Source organism: Sander vitreus, chromosome 9, assembly GCF_031162955.1.
Source record: "Sander vitreus isolate 19-12246 chromosome 9, sanVit1, whole genome shotgun sequence".
In the NCBI taxonomy this organism is placed as follows: Eukaryota; Metazoa; Chordata; class Actinopteri; order Perciformes; family Percidae; genus Sander; species Sander vitreus.
In genome coordinates, this window is record NC_135863.1 from 25,278,173 (window position 1) to 25,295,270 (window position 17,098).

A 17,098-nucleotide genomic window follows, 5' to 3' on the forward strand; every position below is an offset into this window, starting at 1 on the left:
ATTATCTTTTTTTGGTTTTAAAGGCTGCATTACAGTTAAGTGATGTAATTTTCTGAACTTACCTGACTTCTCTATTATCTATTATTTGCCTTTACTCACTTATAACTGATGATTATTGATCAAAAATCTCATTGTGTAAATATTTTGTGATAGCACCAATAGTCAACCCTACAATATCGATGTATTTGATAAAAAATAATGGATATTTGAGTTTCTCCATATCGCCCAGCTCTAGTTGAGAGGTCAACAGACTGGATTCCAAAATCTACCAGCCACTCAACTTTTTTACCAGCCACATTCTTTTTTTTAACCAGCAAGTGTGAAACTGCATGTAAAAATGTAATATAACAAGATCTCTAATACTCAAGCATGTTTATTTCATAAGGTCTTCAGGAAAATACTAACATTCTCTTTCTCTCTTAGCACACACATACAGTGTTTCCACTAGAATTTATAGTCTTTGGATCAGAATAAAATCTGTTTTACTACTGTGAGTCTGTTCAGCTTTAACGTTACAGATATCACACAAAGCTAATGAACAGTTCAGATACATAACACATTTTGCAATGTGCATCTCAACACATTTTAACTCACTATGACCACTACTGTCATTACTAAACATTGTTCAAAATATAAACAATAACGTTGCCGTCAGTGGGCTTACTTGGTAGCTAAACACTGCTCCAGCACATAGACGGTACCTTAGAACGTTTCGTGAAACAGGTGATTTAACGTCACCGCTCATTTAACATACAGTTTAGAAACAAAACAAAATGCTGAGGGAACATTACTACACTTTATCATGTTGGTTTTGAGCAGTATGCATCCCTACTAAATAAACCTGATAAACGGTTTAAACGGTAATGTTAATACAGCGGTAATGTTAATACAGGGAATATAACGTCTCCTGCAGTGGGGAGTCAGAGGGGCCGCAGCGTTGGTAGTGTTAGCTTCTTGTCTCACCTGGGTTCTGATAAACAGTAAATTCAGTGTCCATAATGCTACTTTCCAAGCGACTGTAGCTTGGAAAGTAGTATTTCACGCGGTTTTCATGGTATATCAGCCGCTGAGGCTTTCGTTGCTGTTTGTCACTCTGCCTGAGCAGAAACTGATTTACTCACGCTGTTCTTTATTTGGGGGACATTCTAAAACGCTTAACGTGAAATACCGCTTAAAGTGAAAAACCGCTTAACGTGAAAAAATGCTTAACGTGAAAAAGCTTAACGTGGTTTAATGTACCTAAAGAACGATCAGTGATCACCAAATTTCTCTCTCATATTGCTCCTCATAACCACTGAAAACTGTCAAAAAATCGAACCCAAAGTCCAATTATTATGGACGATATCTGAAGAAGAAAACGTTAATGTGAGATAACTTCTATAATCTTTGGATTTCGGTTTAGTTTTTTGACAGGCTTAAGTGTTGGCCATGAGAAATTTGGTGATCATTGATCGTTGTTTTCCGACCTTAAGCCACATTAAGCTTTTTCACGTTAAGCGGGTGGGGGGTGGGGTCTGTAGTACAGACTCTGTACTACACACTACACTAATTATCAAATTTAAATATATAATTAATACATCTCTGTAGTGCAGACTCTGTACTACACTAAATATTAAATTTAAATAATTAATAAATCACCAGCTTTTCAAAATAACAGTTGCAATGTGCAATTTTAAGCTCATTAAACTATTTTCAAAAAAAGTGCTATAACAATTTTACTGGCATTGCTCCCATTATCCTCCGTGACACGCACTCTTCCACTTTGCCTGACAACTCTTCTCCAAAACAAACTGCACTGAGATAACAGAGCTCAGCCCATAGCTTCACACACTCCAGCAGATAGTATGCGTGAAATAAAAACAGGACACCTAACTAACACGGTTAGTTAACTATGCTAACTAACCGTGTATTGTGAACCGCGTGTAGTGATTAAAAAAAACAAACAGCTGTGTCTCGAAGACCGGGCAACAGCCGGGACATTGAGAATCCATGCGCGAGAGGTGATGGATGTCACTGATGTGAAGAATAGGACAGAGAAACATATAAATGTTCTCTGCCTGCCGTATGCCAACGCTCCGGTAAGTCCACTCACCCCGTCTCTACCCGGGCATGCCCCAGCTGCCACACATTTGTTGACAAACTGACGCACACGCAACGGTGAAATGGCGATTTATCCCTTTAAATGTGAATAAATGACAGTTACACTCACTGCCAGCAAATGCTCTTTCCGTTGTGATTGGTGGTATCTTTACAACTCGCTGTTACCTTGTTTCCTACAGACTGTGTTGATGCGACTTGTGGTTATATATATATATATATATTTTTTTTTTTGAAGACTCAGTTAAGGCAGACCGCCTCAACTGCAAAGTGCTGCGGGAAACCCTGGGAGCTATAGAGCCAACATACCACGCTCAAGCCTAAATGTGATCTCAGATCAAAGTATTTACTATTTTGAACATGGCTGCACAATTTTGAGTTTTTGTGCATCCTAAAGTCCTCAAACACCTGTTCGTAAAATGAAAATGAATGTATGAAATGATAAAAATGAAAAGCTTCGCAATTTAGCTTCGCCAAATTCTTTAGAGTATACTGACAAATTTTTAAGTCAATCCGCTTAATTCTGTAGGAAGATTCGTTACAATTTACAATGTACAACCCCTGAAAATGGTCAAAATCGTCCAAAAATGCAAATTGAATTCAAAATGCCGAACTTCCTGTTGGGTTTAGGGGGTGGCTCCAAGAGGCTTTTTTGTAAGGTTGGACATGATACATATGTATACCAAATCTCATAGGTCTAGGTGAAACGCACTGCTGGGGCTATTTCTTTGAAATTTTGTAGGGGGCACTATTGAGCCAATGTATGACAATGTATGGCCATGTACTATTCGTTCGGGTCACATGACGTCACTGTAGCTTTGCGCCGCCATCTTTACGACCAACGGTCTCAGTTATGCCTGTGATATGTTGTGCAGTTGGCTGGAACAACAGCCGAAAGAGGAACCCCAAACTGGTATTTTATTCTATACCAAAAGAAAAGGATAGAAGAAAGAGTGGTTAGCTGTCATTCGAAGAGATCATTGGACACCCACGTCTCACACCTTACTATGCAATGAACACTTTGTGTCAGGTAAGCCTTCGCCTCAACTTAGCTATGTAGCTAGCTAGCTATTAGCAGCTAGGGACGAAACAAGCTACCGCAAACCGGAGATTAGCTGCTAACGCTAGCTTTCGGCGTATTTGGAAAGTCACTATTTTATACCACTAACAAGGCTCAAAATAGCACCACACTTCAACGGTAGCATAATGAGGGTCCCTACATGTAAACCGAAGCATTGAGAACTCTGTAAGTGTACAGTTTATTAAAAAGATAGCTAGATTATAAAGACTGCGTCTGATTGCGTCCGCATGTAAACATCTAGGCTACAGTCTTTATAATTTATCTTTTTAATAAACTGTCTGTACACTTACAATGTTCTTAATGCTTCGGTTAACATTTAGGGACCCTCATTATGCTACCGTTGAAGTGTGGTGATATTTTGAGCCTTGTTAGTGGTATAAAATAGTGACTTTCCAAATGCCCCGAAAGCTAGCGTTAGCAGCTAGCTAATCTCCGGTTTGCATGAAAACATATCCCAGAGAACGGTCGACTCGGTACACACGTTATTTACCTCTGTGTTCATTTTGCGCCAGAATTGTCCTTTAAAGCTATATTTCACATAAACACAAATCCCGAAAGTAGGATGATGTCAAAGTTAATTTTTCGGTCTGCCTATGCAAGTCCCTTTGTTTAGCCCATGTAGTAGCTAACTTCATGAAAAGATTTATCAGCCACCATTTGCTTAGTGCTATCCTAGCAGTTAAAATGAACTAATTATTGGGCTAAACCCAGTAGTTTTAAACCTCCCAGTTTTCCTTATCTGTCCCTTATTACAACCTACATAGGTTCTAAGAGAGAGAGACTCAGGTTGTACAATATCTCACACATTTTATTTTGCTATACTCTGACTTTCTAGGAGCAAAACAGGACAATCCTTTGAGCCCAGATTTTGTGCCCAGTCTTTTTGCACACACCTCGGCGAGGGAGAGGGATAAGCAACATTATGCCTGCAAAAAGTTTCAGCAGACTCAGCTGATGAAGCGCAAGATACGCCAGACCTGCAGCAGTCTTGCTGACCCTTCAACCACCGATGTGGCTGACGTGGAGGAGCATGAGGTCACTACTTCCACTGAACACAACTATACAAAAGACACAGGCCCTGGCATCGTAGAACCATGCGTGAATCCATCCTGCCAGGCTACGATGTCAGCACTGGAAAGTGAGTGTGCACGGCTCCGAGGCAAGGTCCGTGAGTTAAGGCCAGGGCAGAGGAGCGGTCCTTGAATGAGGAGGCATTCAGGGATAATGACACCATGGTGCTGGAACTCACAGGTCTTCCGTCCTTCGCCAAATTAATTGTTTTGTTTAATTTTCTATCAGAATTTCTTAATGTTGGACAATGAATCACCCCATTCCAATGTTTGATCCTAACAATGAGACTGAGGCTTAATGTGCCGCTTTACTTTTTTGCTTACTTATTTGGAATATCAAAGTCAACTGTCGTCAGAGTGTTCAATAGCACATTAGATTTAATGTATTTCAGATTATCAGATCTAATCTTATGGCCACCAAAAGAAAAAATTCAAAATAGTCTCCCAATGTGTTTCAGAAATAACTTTAAGAACTGCACCTCCACCATTGATTGTTTCGAAATAGTTATAGAAAAGCCAAGTAACCTAAGATGCCGTGCATAGACATACTCACAGTACAAGCACCACAACACTGCAAAATACCTGATCTCAATAACACCACAAGGTGTTATATCTTATGTGTCAAAAGGATGGGGTGGCCGCACAAGTGACAAGGACATAACGGAAAATTGTGGCTGTAAATTTTTGTGTATATAGTATCTCTTTAGTATTTGTGTGGACTCTTAACTACAATGACCAACTACTATACATGCAATTAATAGTTATTTGTTTTGTTTGTCCATTTGTGGATGTATGGATCAAATGTATTTGTTACATGACTACAAACACATGCACACAATACAACATACAATATATACAATGACAAAAGAAGAAGAAAAAGAATGTAATATCAATTCAATACATCAATTTATTAATTTATAAAAGCTTCAACTCTGTTCTTTTAAATCAAGGCTGCCTGCCTTTCTTTAACCCTCCTTTTGTCCTCGGGTCAAATTTGACGCATTAAAAAAAAAAGTATCGGAAAAGTGGGTTTCTTTCAACCAAATGTTCAGTGGATGCTTTCATGTGATGGTGCTTGTCTTGTTTTTTTTTTTAATCTTTCTCCTGATTTTGAAAGATGTTTGATAGTTCATCATATTTTTTGCCTTGGCTTTTCCCATGCACATGCCTTGTCTGTGCATGCCTGTCCCTCTATACGCAACAGCAGCTAGGAGTGAGAACATTAGTGCTGCGGCATGGGAGCACACCTCTCCCAGCCCTGCCATACAAGTGCAGTGTGCCATGACTGTTATGTTGCAGGGAATAATTGGACCCAATTGCAGAGAGCAGGCAGGCAGGCAGGCAGGCAGGAGAAAGTTGGAGTTGAGGATTTATTAGACCAAAACACAAAAATTAACCAAGGGAGTCCTGAGAACTGCAGCAGACAAAAAACAAATTCCAGAATGTAGAAAAAGGAATCCAAAAACAAAGGAAAATACAAAATAGGAAAATATAAGAAGCACAGAAACTGACTAGCTGACACGGAGAAACACAACAGGAACAAACACAATTCTGACACAGGACAAGGGGAACACAAAGACTAAATACAGAGGGTAATGAGGTAACAAGAGGCAGGTGGCACAAGGGCTGGGAAACAGGTGGAAAACATCAGGCAATCACAAGAGCGGGAAAACACAGGGAGTAAAACTAGACAAGACAAGACAGAAAACAGACTATGAAAATAAAACAGGAAACAGAACATAAAACAAGACAAGACCGAAAATCACACAATCAGAAGGAAACAAGACATGACAGAAAACCAGGCTACCAAAATATGACAGGAAAACAGACTACAATAAGACAAGACAAAACACCAAAACCATAACAATGACGACAGTCCCTGCCTCCTGCACCACTACCCATGGCCATGTTGGCTTAGTGTTAAGAGCCTGTGAATGATGGACCTGTTAAGTGAAGAAGAAACAGTTAAATAGTGAATATCATTTCAAAGGCTAATTCTCCTACTATTGCTGTAATGGATAGCATAATAATAGTTGGAGTCGTAGATCTTCTGTAAACCTTCTGTAGGACAATCCAGGTAGCAGCTAGCACTAAAACTGAGCAGCTAAAGCTCTAGCAGAAAGCTGAAGTGCTCACTAGCTGCACTGACATCAACAATGATCAGCGTAACCCACCACAAACTGTTAACATAAAGTCACAATCGCCTCGTTTCCCTTCCCTTCATGTTCTTTCAATGAGTATAAACACATCTGACATTAAAGAACATTATCCAGATTAATGACAGCTGGCAAGCTACCAGCTGTGAGCCGTGGCTAACAGCTGGCAAGCTAACAGCTGTTAGCCACTTAGCTAGCTAATAACTCAATACCTAGTAAGATTTTTATAATACTTACATTTCTCATGATTAAATATAAATCCTTGGTGGCCAGGTGCCGCACTTTCACGTCTTTCACCCATCCAGCCACAGCATATTGATATGCATCCGTACTCTTGAAAGCCTTCAAGCTATCCCAAGATACAAGATAAATATATACATCATGGAAGGCCAACTGTGGCAAGCCTGGGTCAGATAATAATGGACAAAAGAAAACTGGGTGTAACAAATAAGGATCGGAGCCTAAAATTTAAATTTTCTCCAGATATCTCTGTCTCCCTCTCTCATTCACATGGGCAGTGTGGGCGGCCATACTAGGCGAGATCGGTCGTAAACGGTCGTAAATATGGCGGCGTTCTATTTGGTAGTGACGTAGGTGGCATCTATGAATATGTTCGAGTTACAACAACTTTCTGTTTCATGATGTTACATCAAAGTTTGCCGTGCCGCCACGGCGACACCCTTCTCTCAGATAATCAGAATGTTCAAATGAAGCATCATCATGGTCTTAAGGCTTTCCTAAACACTTTTGAGGTGGATCTGGTCAACCTGCTAGGTAGAGGACATCAAAGTGTAACGACTGTAACTTCCTGTTGCCAGTAGGGGGCACTATGATTATATCTCAATAGTTATATGAAGATGTCTTCAGGCCAGTACCCTTATAAAGCCTGAGCAGTTTGGGGCAGATTGGACAATATATAGTCTAGTTATTAACCACTTCCTGTTCCATGACGAAACATGAAAAATCAACGCCATGCCCCACCCACACTGTTTGGCGTGCGCTAAAAAGCTTTGCAATTTAAGTCAAAGTCAAAGTCAATTTTGAAGTCAATCGGGGTAAATCTGTAGGAGAAGTTTGTTAAAATACAGCCCCTGAAAATGGCCAAAATCATTGAAAAAATGAATTTTCAATTCATAATGGCTGACTTCTTGTTGGGTTTAGGTTTGTTTTTGTATGTCTTGATACGATACACATGCCTCCGAAATTTCATGCCTCTACGTGAAAGTGAAAGGAGGGGGCTTTAACTGGTTTACTTTAACTGGTAGGGGGCGCTATTGAACCAATTTGCCATACCTGACCCATATCAGAGCGCAATTTTCAGTCTGACATGCGTACCAATTTTCATGCGTTTTTGAGTAGCCCAAGCACCTCATATCTGTGTTCAAACACATAATAATAATAATAATAATAAGAAGAAGAAGAAGAAGAAATTAAGAAAAACATTAGAATTTCAATAGGGCCTTCGCCCCTGACGATGTCGGTGCTCGGGCCATAATAATAAAAATATAAAACAATAGGGTTCTACCCCTTCGGGTTTCAAGTTCTGATAACCAAGTAATAAAAATTTCCTAAAAACAATTGGAAAGATAATATAATGAATAATGGTGAGTTCAGTCATTGTGAAGCCTTCATATATTTAGGAGAGCTTGAGCTTTCTGTTTAACTTCATAGTATGATTTTCTTTTTTTGCAGACCCCAGCAGGGCCATTCCATGTGGCTTGTCCAGCACTGTGCCAAAGACATCTTGATGGCTCTTGCCTTCCTTCACAGGGAAGGCTACGTCCACGCTGACCTCAAGCCACGCAACATTCTCTGGAGTGCTGATGATGAGGGCTTCAAGCTCATCGACTTCGGCCTCAGTTTCAAAGAGGGAAATCAGGTGGGTGTGCCTAGGAATTTGAAGGTCAGTATAATAGAGCAGGCGTCACTTGGGTGAGAGAGCTAGAGATGTGACCGCAAAGAGAAGCGATCACTTCTAATTAAAAAAATTGCATATAACATTAAAGCTGCTTTGCCTGGCCATAAGCAACCGACATGTTTCTTTAATTTTGAGTTTAAATACACTATTGCAGATCAGATACGTTTTTACCTCGTCCAAACAAACTAGTGTGTGTTGAGAGCTCCTCTCTCTTTGGCTTGCTCAAATTATGATTGGTTGGAAATGACAGTGGGGTGGTCTTCACCGGTCCCTGCACACTTTGAAAAAACAACGTAGACTTTATCTCATTGTGCTTTACGCTAGTTTGTATAAAACTAGGATTTTCACAGGCAGCTTCAACGACAGCAGATCAGAGCGGTTTAATTCATTTCTGAACAGCCGCTGGCAGTGTGTGCTCGGATGTTCAGTAAACTGCCTTTTGCAGAACGGTTGCGGAGTTTCACAGGCAAAACTGCCTGTAAAAACCCAGAGTAAAAGTAAATGTATGAAATTAAGTTTTGTTTATTTCTCTCGGCACTGCCACTCTTACTCCCTCTCTCTGGCACGAGACACCCGTGCAGACTGCAGGTCAGTGCGGCTGCTGAGTAGTGCGAATCTCTCTTTTTTTTAAATGAGTTGTGAAGCCGACAGCAAACCCACCTTTATTTTAAATGTTCTCCCCTCGTCTTTAAATAGTCAAAAATCAATACTAGAGACCTTCTTTTCCAGCTGCTGCAATAATTATGCAGAGGAGGAGAAATCAGTCTGCACAGATCATCTGATAGAAGTGTTGGTTATTTATTTGTGCTTTAGAATGTAATCACTGCGAAACAATCATAAAATAAGCTTTATTTATCTCTCCTTACTGTACAATAACAGATTCAAGTAGCTACGGAACATTAGTTCTGCTGGTATACAGATGTGACAAGTTAGATGTTCACTGAATACGATGTGAAAGTCCTGCCCATTTCAAGCACAGGTAATTGTTATGCATTGCTGCCGGGTTGACCCAGGTGATCTCTGAATTGTCATGCCCAGAGATATACCCATGTAGACTGTCTTGGTTTGAATTTCCAAAAGGAGGGTTGAACCCTGATCAGACAACCCTAGCCCAACCCTGGTAGGTGGTGTGAAAGAGCTATTAATCTTTCCCACACTGGGTGTTAGATACTACACATCTGCCTCCTTTCTGAAATTTGAATTTTGAGTTTTCAATTTAAATAAATCTTCATATATTTTCATTCTGTTAATGTCTTTTCATTTATTTTAGTGACACAGGAAAAGCTTTGTTAAACTACGTAAATTGTACTTTTCTGTATTGTTTTTATTATATTTGGACCACCAACAATGTACTGTGGCCACCAAGTTTAGGGGCTTGGTGGCTCTGGGGCCATTGCTTCAAAAATATTACCTTTATCTGATTGAGTGTTGATTCTATCTCTCTCCCTGCCTCATCTCCTCCAGGATGTCAAGTACATCCAGACAGACGGGTATCGTGCTCCAGAGGCTGAGCTTCAGAACAGCCTTGCTCAGGCTGGGTTGGAGGGGGACTCAGGCTGCACAACCGCTGTGGACATGTGGAGCCTGGGCATCATCCTGTTGGAGATGTTCTCAGGAATCAAGCTCAAAGACACCGTCCGCTCGCAGGAGTGGAAAGTATGACAAAGCTCTACTCAGGGTGGATTGCTGATAATGATTTAGTAGAATCAGACGATTTTTTAAATGTAAAATGCTTTACCATCCCTTGCACAATCATTCATTATTAGAGTACCAAATTGGATGTATAATAAGAACTGGAAACAGCGTTCAAGGCGGAGCCCTGGTTAATCCTATGAGCGTTCTTCAATGGCTCAAAAAAAGCCTTCATGGAGCCAAAAACTACCCAGATTATTGGCACTGCTTCCGCACTTTGCGACCTATAGAGCAGGCGTACTAGAGTCCGCCAATAGCCAATGATTAAATGATTTAATCGTGCAGGTCTTCTATACTTTCCAAATGTTATCGGTCTGAATGGATCAAATTCTGATTTTTTGCGGGCGTCGTGACACAAAAATTTCTCTTTTACCATGTAAGTCTATGGGGAAAAAGTATTTTTTGGGTCCCGAGGGCATCACATGACAGTCCGGGAGTTTCTCCCTGGCACATTTATGCTTGAGCCCTAATAATAATAATATTAATAATAATTTAAGCGATATACCAACATTTAGGGTACACCCCCAAGATTTTTTTTTGCACGTCTCAAAATGTTTCATATGCCTAGCAATTTTTGTTAGTCTACATAAAATTTGGACTAACAAAACAGTGGACTTCAACTTGATTGTTTGAACCTTTGGAAATAAATAAAAAAATATTTTTTTCAGAAGTCACATATATTTGATGATTCAAAGAAGAAGAATTTAAGCAATTGGTGGACTTGTGATTTCTGACATAGACAATATGCTATTTAGAATTTTTTTTGCATGTTTAAAAAGGTAATTAAACAAAGTAAGAGCAAAGTTATTTGTATTTACATTAAAAAACACAATACATTTACACTATAGGACTACATTAAAGGAATAAAGGAAGTTGGTTGAAGTTTCACAAGTTTTTAATAAACTGTTAATGAGGAAGGAAAAGTCCAATAGAGTAGAACCTTAGTTGCAAAAGAAATATAGTATCCTTCAATCTGGTTTTCTCCTCTTTAGGATAACAGTACTGCCATTGTAGACCATCTTTTTGCCAGCAACAGTGTGGTGTGCCCTGCTATCCCTGTCTATCACCTCAGAGACCTTATCAAAAGGTAAGTTCTCACACGTATAGCTATTAATTCGGACTGCTTTGATATGACCTCTATGCTATTTACTATACTGTGTATTGACCTGTTTACCTGTGTAAGCAAAGGAATATTGTCTATGGTAATTTTGTTACACTGGACTTTTCTTACTTTGTGTCTGTAGCATGCTTCTCAATGACCCAAAGCAAAGATGCACTGCTGAAACTGCCCTGCTGAGCCCATTCTTCAGTATTCCCTTTGGTATGTGTCAATATTTGAGACGTCCTCCAAGATTAATACATCTCTGAGTGAATCATATTTACTGTTTTGTGTGTGTCTGTGTGTGTGTGTCTGTGTGTGTGTGTGTGTGTGTGTATGTGTGTGTGTGTGTGTGTGTGCGTGCGTGTGTGCATGCGTGCGTGCATGTGTGCGTGCGGGCGTGCGTGCATGCACATGCGCGTGTAAGCTCCTCGCATTGAGGACTTGGTTCTGCTTCCCACGCCTGTCCTGCGTCTGCTTAACCTGATTGATGACAGCCATCTGCACAATGAAGAAGAGTATGAAGGTACAACACCATTTATTTTTTCTGTCCTTAAATTATGAATGACTTAGTGAATTTCTTGATTTGATTTTCTTGAGTTTTTTCCAAGTGTAAGAGAGGTAAGTCAAAATGTCTGTCATTGTTTCTCCCAGAGATCCTGGAGGACATGAAAGAGGAGTGCCAGAAGTATGGCTCAGTGGTTTCTCTGCTCATCCCCAAGGAGAACCCAGGGAAAGGACAGGTTAGACTGTTATTCTATAAACCAGCAATCTTTAAAAAAAATCATTTCAATTAAACAAAAACTTATGGAGTTATAGGGACTTCTCAGAGTAAGAAATACCATTTATTTCACAGGTATTTTTATCACAGACATTGTGTTTAAGATGTGCAGACTTCCTTAGGTCGTAGCACACCAAACTTTATGAATACTCCTGCACATAAAATATGTTGTAAAATATGAGGAAAAGGGGCCATTATACTCTTTTTTTAGTTCAAGTGGTTCAAGATTTTAGCGTTTATTCTGTTAATGGACTTCAGTAGATAAGTACCCTTACTACATTGGTACAGTGGTCTCTCGTTTACTAGTCTATATCGGCGACGTTTTATTTACGGGATTGTTTCAAGGTTGTTTTCGAGGTTCCTCCGGATGTCTCTCATTTTCGGCCAGATGTCCCTCACCTTCCGCTTTATTTGTTTTGGCATTCTAAACTCCGGTCATCCTCCGAGCTAGAACCGACAATCAAATTATATTTATCTTTTTTTGAGTAAAATTCTCATCACAAGCGTGATAGCCATTTTAAATCCAGAGCTTGCCTCTCTATGTGCACGTTCCACTAAAACATGTTCCTTCCCAAGGCTATTTTTCAGAAGCACCATACCTGTATCCAGCGCCTTGCACCGCCCAAGACGATTGTGATTGGTTTAAAGAAATACAAATAAACCAGAGCACATTTTTCTCCAATGCTGGAATGTTGTGTGGACTAGCCAGAGCTTCCTCCACAGCACTGTGGAGGTAGGTCTGGCAATGCGAGACTACTCCTTTACTCACCCCCAATGTCTACTGGGTGCAGCAGCTGCATGGCTGTCCACTCTGGTGCAGGAGATGATCCGCTGACATTCACTTATGAGTGTATATAAATGCTTGTAATTTTCTAATTTGTATAATTGGAATTGTCTTAAAATTTATTTTTAATAATACATGTTATGTGTCTCAACATTTAAACAAAGTCTTTTTGTTTGTAGCAAGTGAGAGAGAGAAAGAAGAATGCTTGTTAAACAACAAAACATTAGACATTAAACAAGTAGAAATCCGGGGTTAAGCACACGTTCAGTCATTTACCTATTAATTCCTCAACATGTCCTGTGTGTTTCCATCAGGTTTTTGTAGAGTATGCCAACTCCAGTGACTCCAAAGAGGCTCAGAGGCTGCTGACGGGCCGCACCTTTGATGGGAAGTTTGTTGTGGCTACCTTCTACCCTCTCAGCGCCTACAAAAGAGGTTACTTGTACCAGACTTTGCAGTGAAGTCCTACAGCTCAATTTACACCTCTGCACTGTTTGCAAGAAAAACACAACTCAATAAGGCTACCACAGGGGAGAAGTAATGTTCTCCCTTTGAAAATAACTACAGCCAACCCAAAGTTATGAGTGGTTGCCCTGCAGTTTGAGTTCAAATGATTCCGTTATTAATGAGTGTAGTTAAGTTTTTTTTACAGTAAATCTGTGTTCCATGCAGAGTGTAAACTGAACTCAGCTATGAGAAGTGTACAGCAACACTTTATTTCTGCTGTCTCCAGTCTGCACTACTCGTATCAGTGCACATCCATCTAGTTCTTATAGGTTACCTGCACCAATCTCATTTATTGACTCTGAGCCAGAGGTCTGTGGTCTGGATACAGCAGTTCCTGTTCTTGCTTCCGTTTCACTCTCATTCATTCATAGAAATTACCACAATAAAAGATTGTGTAATTAAGACAAGTACAATCTTCTCTGATGTGGGTGGACAGAACAAAGCCTTTGTCAGAAGAGGACGTTTTTTCAGACATTGATTAGAAACATGTAGCAGGAAACACTGATCTCCTAGTAGTATGAATGTGAATGTCTGTCAACCTGTTGAAAAATAATACTTATTAATAATAATACTTATATTATGATTTGTTATGTTCAACATTTAATGAGAGAAAATGGTTTTGTAGATGGGATATACAGGTATCCAACCTCTGCTGGTTCCTTAGGCAGTTTTCAAGGAGAAATAGTTTGGATTGACCCCACAACCAGCTGGTAGTTTTCACTCACTCACTGCCATTATATGAGCTAGCCAAGGGCCCCTAGTGCCCTGTCCTGTAGCCTTATGCTTTGTAGGGTTTTAATATCAAAAGTCTACATAATCATAGAATATTTTCATCATCAGTTGACTATGCTCCCATTCATGAAGACATACAGTGAGATCTGTGTTTTGACTGCAATGTAGCAGTAGTTTAAAGCGTAACGTTTTTGGTGTCTTCAAAATTTTGCTAATGGCTTAGATTGTTGTTGTTGCTTTCACCAAAGTTGGACATTTTGAAATCCTCCACATAGTGGATTTAAAGAATGTGTAAGGAAGTTTTACTTAGGGCTGGGCGATATGACGATATATATTGTGAAAAAGATATAAAAATGTCTATCATATGTATTTTTCTATATTGTTTCTATCATAATGTTAAATATTTAAATAATTTGGACAGTGCTTTATGTTCTGATCCTTAACGTTATGTATATATTTTGCACTAAAATTCTTATTAACTTCAAAGTGGGAAAATACTCAGGACTTTTCATTTGTCAAGTAATTCACACAGCATTATAAAAACATAGGCTTTACCATATGGTAATTTCATATAGACTATTCATTTATTAAAATACCAGAAAACATGGTATATTGTGATATATATCATTATCAAATATTGAGATATAAAATTACCTATATTGGGATAGAAGATTTTGACCATATCGCCCAGCCCTAGTTTTACTAATAGAGCCTAGGAAGAAGCATAATCATGTCGGATAGCAGTGACAAAGAGACAGTAAGCTTGGTGTTTTTGTAGTGGAATGTACTTGTTTAAATGGAAATAGTTTGTTCTCTTTGTTTTCATTGTCTTGGTTCTACTTTGTAATAACAGTGGATATGTACTACCCATCAAGTCCACTCTGTCACACTGACAGGTTAGATTTTTTTCTACACAACTGCCCTGTGACATTTAAGCTAGCTAACTAACCAAAATACTGGTATAACAACAAGTTGTGCTACAACTGCATGTGTCGATTCCTTGAGTAGCCCAAGCTGTTGCAGATGCCTTGGAGAATTATTCCCTTCCAGCAGAACCCAGTAACAAAGCCAGACTGTTATACATCAAAACGAAGCAGTCATCTATTTAATCTTCTTCATAAAGCTGGTCATTGCTTATTTTTCCACTGTATTCTTGTTGAAGCCAGACTATGTGACTTTTACTGATCTGCAGCCATTGCAACTAAGTGACAATGATGGTATGCTGATAATGCTGGTATTAGATACAGTAAATGCTAAACTGATGGTATTAGCTAAATGTTAATCGACTAAATATTAAAAATAAGATTTAGCATTAACTACTGCTTTGGATTTAGCAGTACTGTTTACCATTTAGCTAAACTAAGTAATTGTAACAGTTGCACAAGTGAGAAGAGACATTAATTCATCATTCATTCAAGTGACTAAGTAATGTGCATTTAAGACCCATATTTTAGTTATGGGTCAGCATCAGCATAGAAATTAAACTTTTCATTTGGAAGCAGAATAATGACTTATTTCTTCTCTAAAAGTTCCAAAGCCTTGCTTTACATTCTTTGGTAAAAGATATTCCTTTAAGGCATTTGAAGTTTGATTTTTTCCTCAATTCTGTCATTTAGCTCCAAATCTATCTTCTCTTCGTATGATTTAGCTCCCACCCTTCTGACAAATAAATAGTAGTGTCTGTAGTTTTCTGGAGCAGTGCTGCTGTATGTTTACTGACTAGGTCACTGTAAGAATAAACTCACCACAGGTTTACTGTTTGGTATCATATAATAAGTACCGGCCTTAAATTCTGTGGCTTAAAAAGCGCTTTAAGGAGAATTTGGATAGGGATCGACCGATATGGATTTTTTAGTGCCGATGCCCGATTTTTTTTCAGCCTTAGCCGATGACCGATACGGGCTGCCGATTTTCTTGAGCCAATATTTGGAGCCGATACTGCTTTTGCTCCCTCAATTTACATCATAAAAATGTAAACCCTGCCACACTGGATTTGTTTTCGGAATCTGCTCTGCCATTTCTTTAAAAATAATAAACAATAACACAGATCAGTGTAACTTCTGCAAACATCTTACATTCATATCACCCAAATTATGTGTGCAATGTGCATCATATGGATGGGTGCACTGCATATGATTGACTGTGCAAGGGTAAAAGGCTTTCATCAACATCTACAACACAGCCTTGATGATACATTGCTTGCTGACAGGTCATCACAAAATGTCCTTTGTCAACACATTTAAATAATTTAAGATAACAATAAACCTGAAAAGTAGCCATTGAAATAAAGTGCAATTGTAATTTAAGACTGCCATGGTGCTGGAAGCCTGCCAGGCTGCTAGCACTCTGCTAGTGCGGGAGGGGCAGTGCATGGTCTGCATGTGAACTGCAGCGTCTCCAGCAACACAGAGCTTCCTGTGGACACCTGTCTGTAAATAATGCCTGGAAAAAACTATTGGCGAACGCAGCAGCCGCATATCAGCAGATGCCGATACACGTAAAAACGCAAATATCGGCCCGATATATCGGCCGATATCACTAATCACTAATTTGGATGTTGTTAGAGAACTGCTAAGTTTGTGTTTGATGATGCATTAGGGCTGCACAATTTGGGAAAAAAATCATATTGGGATTGCGATTTAAAATACTGCAATTGCGACATAATAGTATCATGAGTCTACTTGCTTGATTATCAAGGAAAATGCACAAAATACAAAAATTCTGAAACATACAAAGTTAAATGAGCATAAAAGAAATACATAAAAAATATGTGCAATACTTTTTTGAAATAACTTAATATTTTACAAAATTAAATAACTAAAAAATCTTTTCAAAATAGACATCTTCGCTTTGCTCAACAGTACAAATGAAATAAATAAAACAAATAAGAAAATACAAACAGTTTGTATGCCCTTATAAACAACATTTGAGATGGGTGTCACATGACCATACACATCACACACGCCACTAAACAGACATGCCTAAACAGACACAGAACACGCACACAGAACGCATGCTGTGCGTGTAAATCGCAAATTTTTTGCCGTTATGTATGTATGTCACACAGAGTGACATCGCTTAGATTAATCGTGCAGCCCTATGATGCATGACAAATTACTGTGTAGTACATTGGGCTTTTATATGGTATTGAGGTACTGTGCCGGTGTAGACTTGAATTATT

General features: G+C 39.1%; 1 protein-coding gene across 1 annotated transcript in view; it reads left to right on the plus strand.

Moving 5' to 3' along the window:
- uhmk1 (U2AF homology motif (UHM) kinase 1) overlaps positions 1 to 15,966 on the plus strand; it is a 37,260-nt gene extending 21,294 nt beyond the window's left edge. Inside the window, exons 3-9 of the mRNA XM_078259469.1 lie at positions 8,097 to 8,283; positions 9,787 to 9,978; positions 11,007 to 11,101; positions 11,259 to 11,335; positions 11,541 to 11,639; positions 11,768 to 11,856; positions 12,993 to 15,966. Of these exons, the coding sequence (XP_078115595.1) occupies positions 8,097 to 8,283; positions 9,787 to 9,978; positions 11,007 to 11,101; positions 11,259 to 11,335; positions 11,541 to 11,639; positions 11,768 to 11,856; positions 12,993 to 13,139 (886 nt within the window). The 3' untranslated portion in view covers positions 13,140 to 15,966. The remainder of the gene's footprint in view (positions 1 to 8,096; positions 8,284 to 9,786; positions 9,979 to 11,006; positions 11,102 to 11,258; positions 11,336 to 11,540; positions 11,640 to 11,767; positions 11,857 to 12,992) is intronic.
- The last annotated feature ends 1,132 nt before the right edge of the window (positions 15,967 to 17,098 follow it).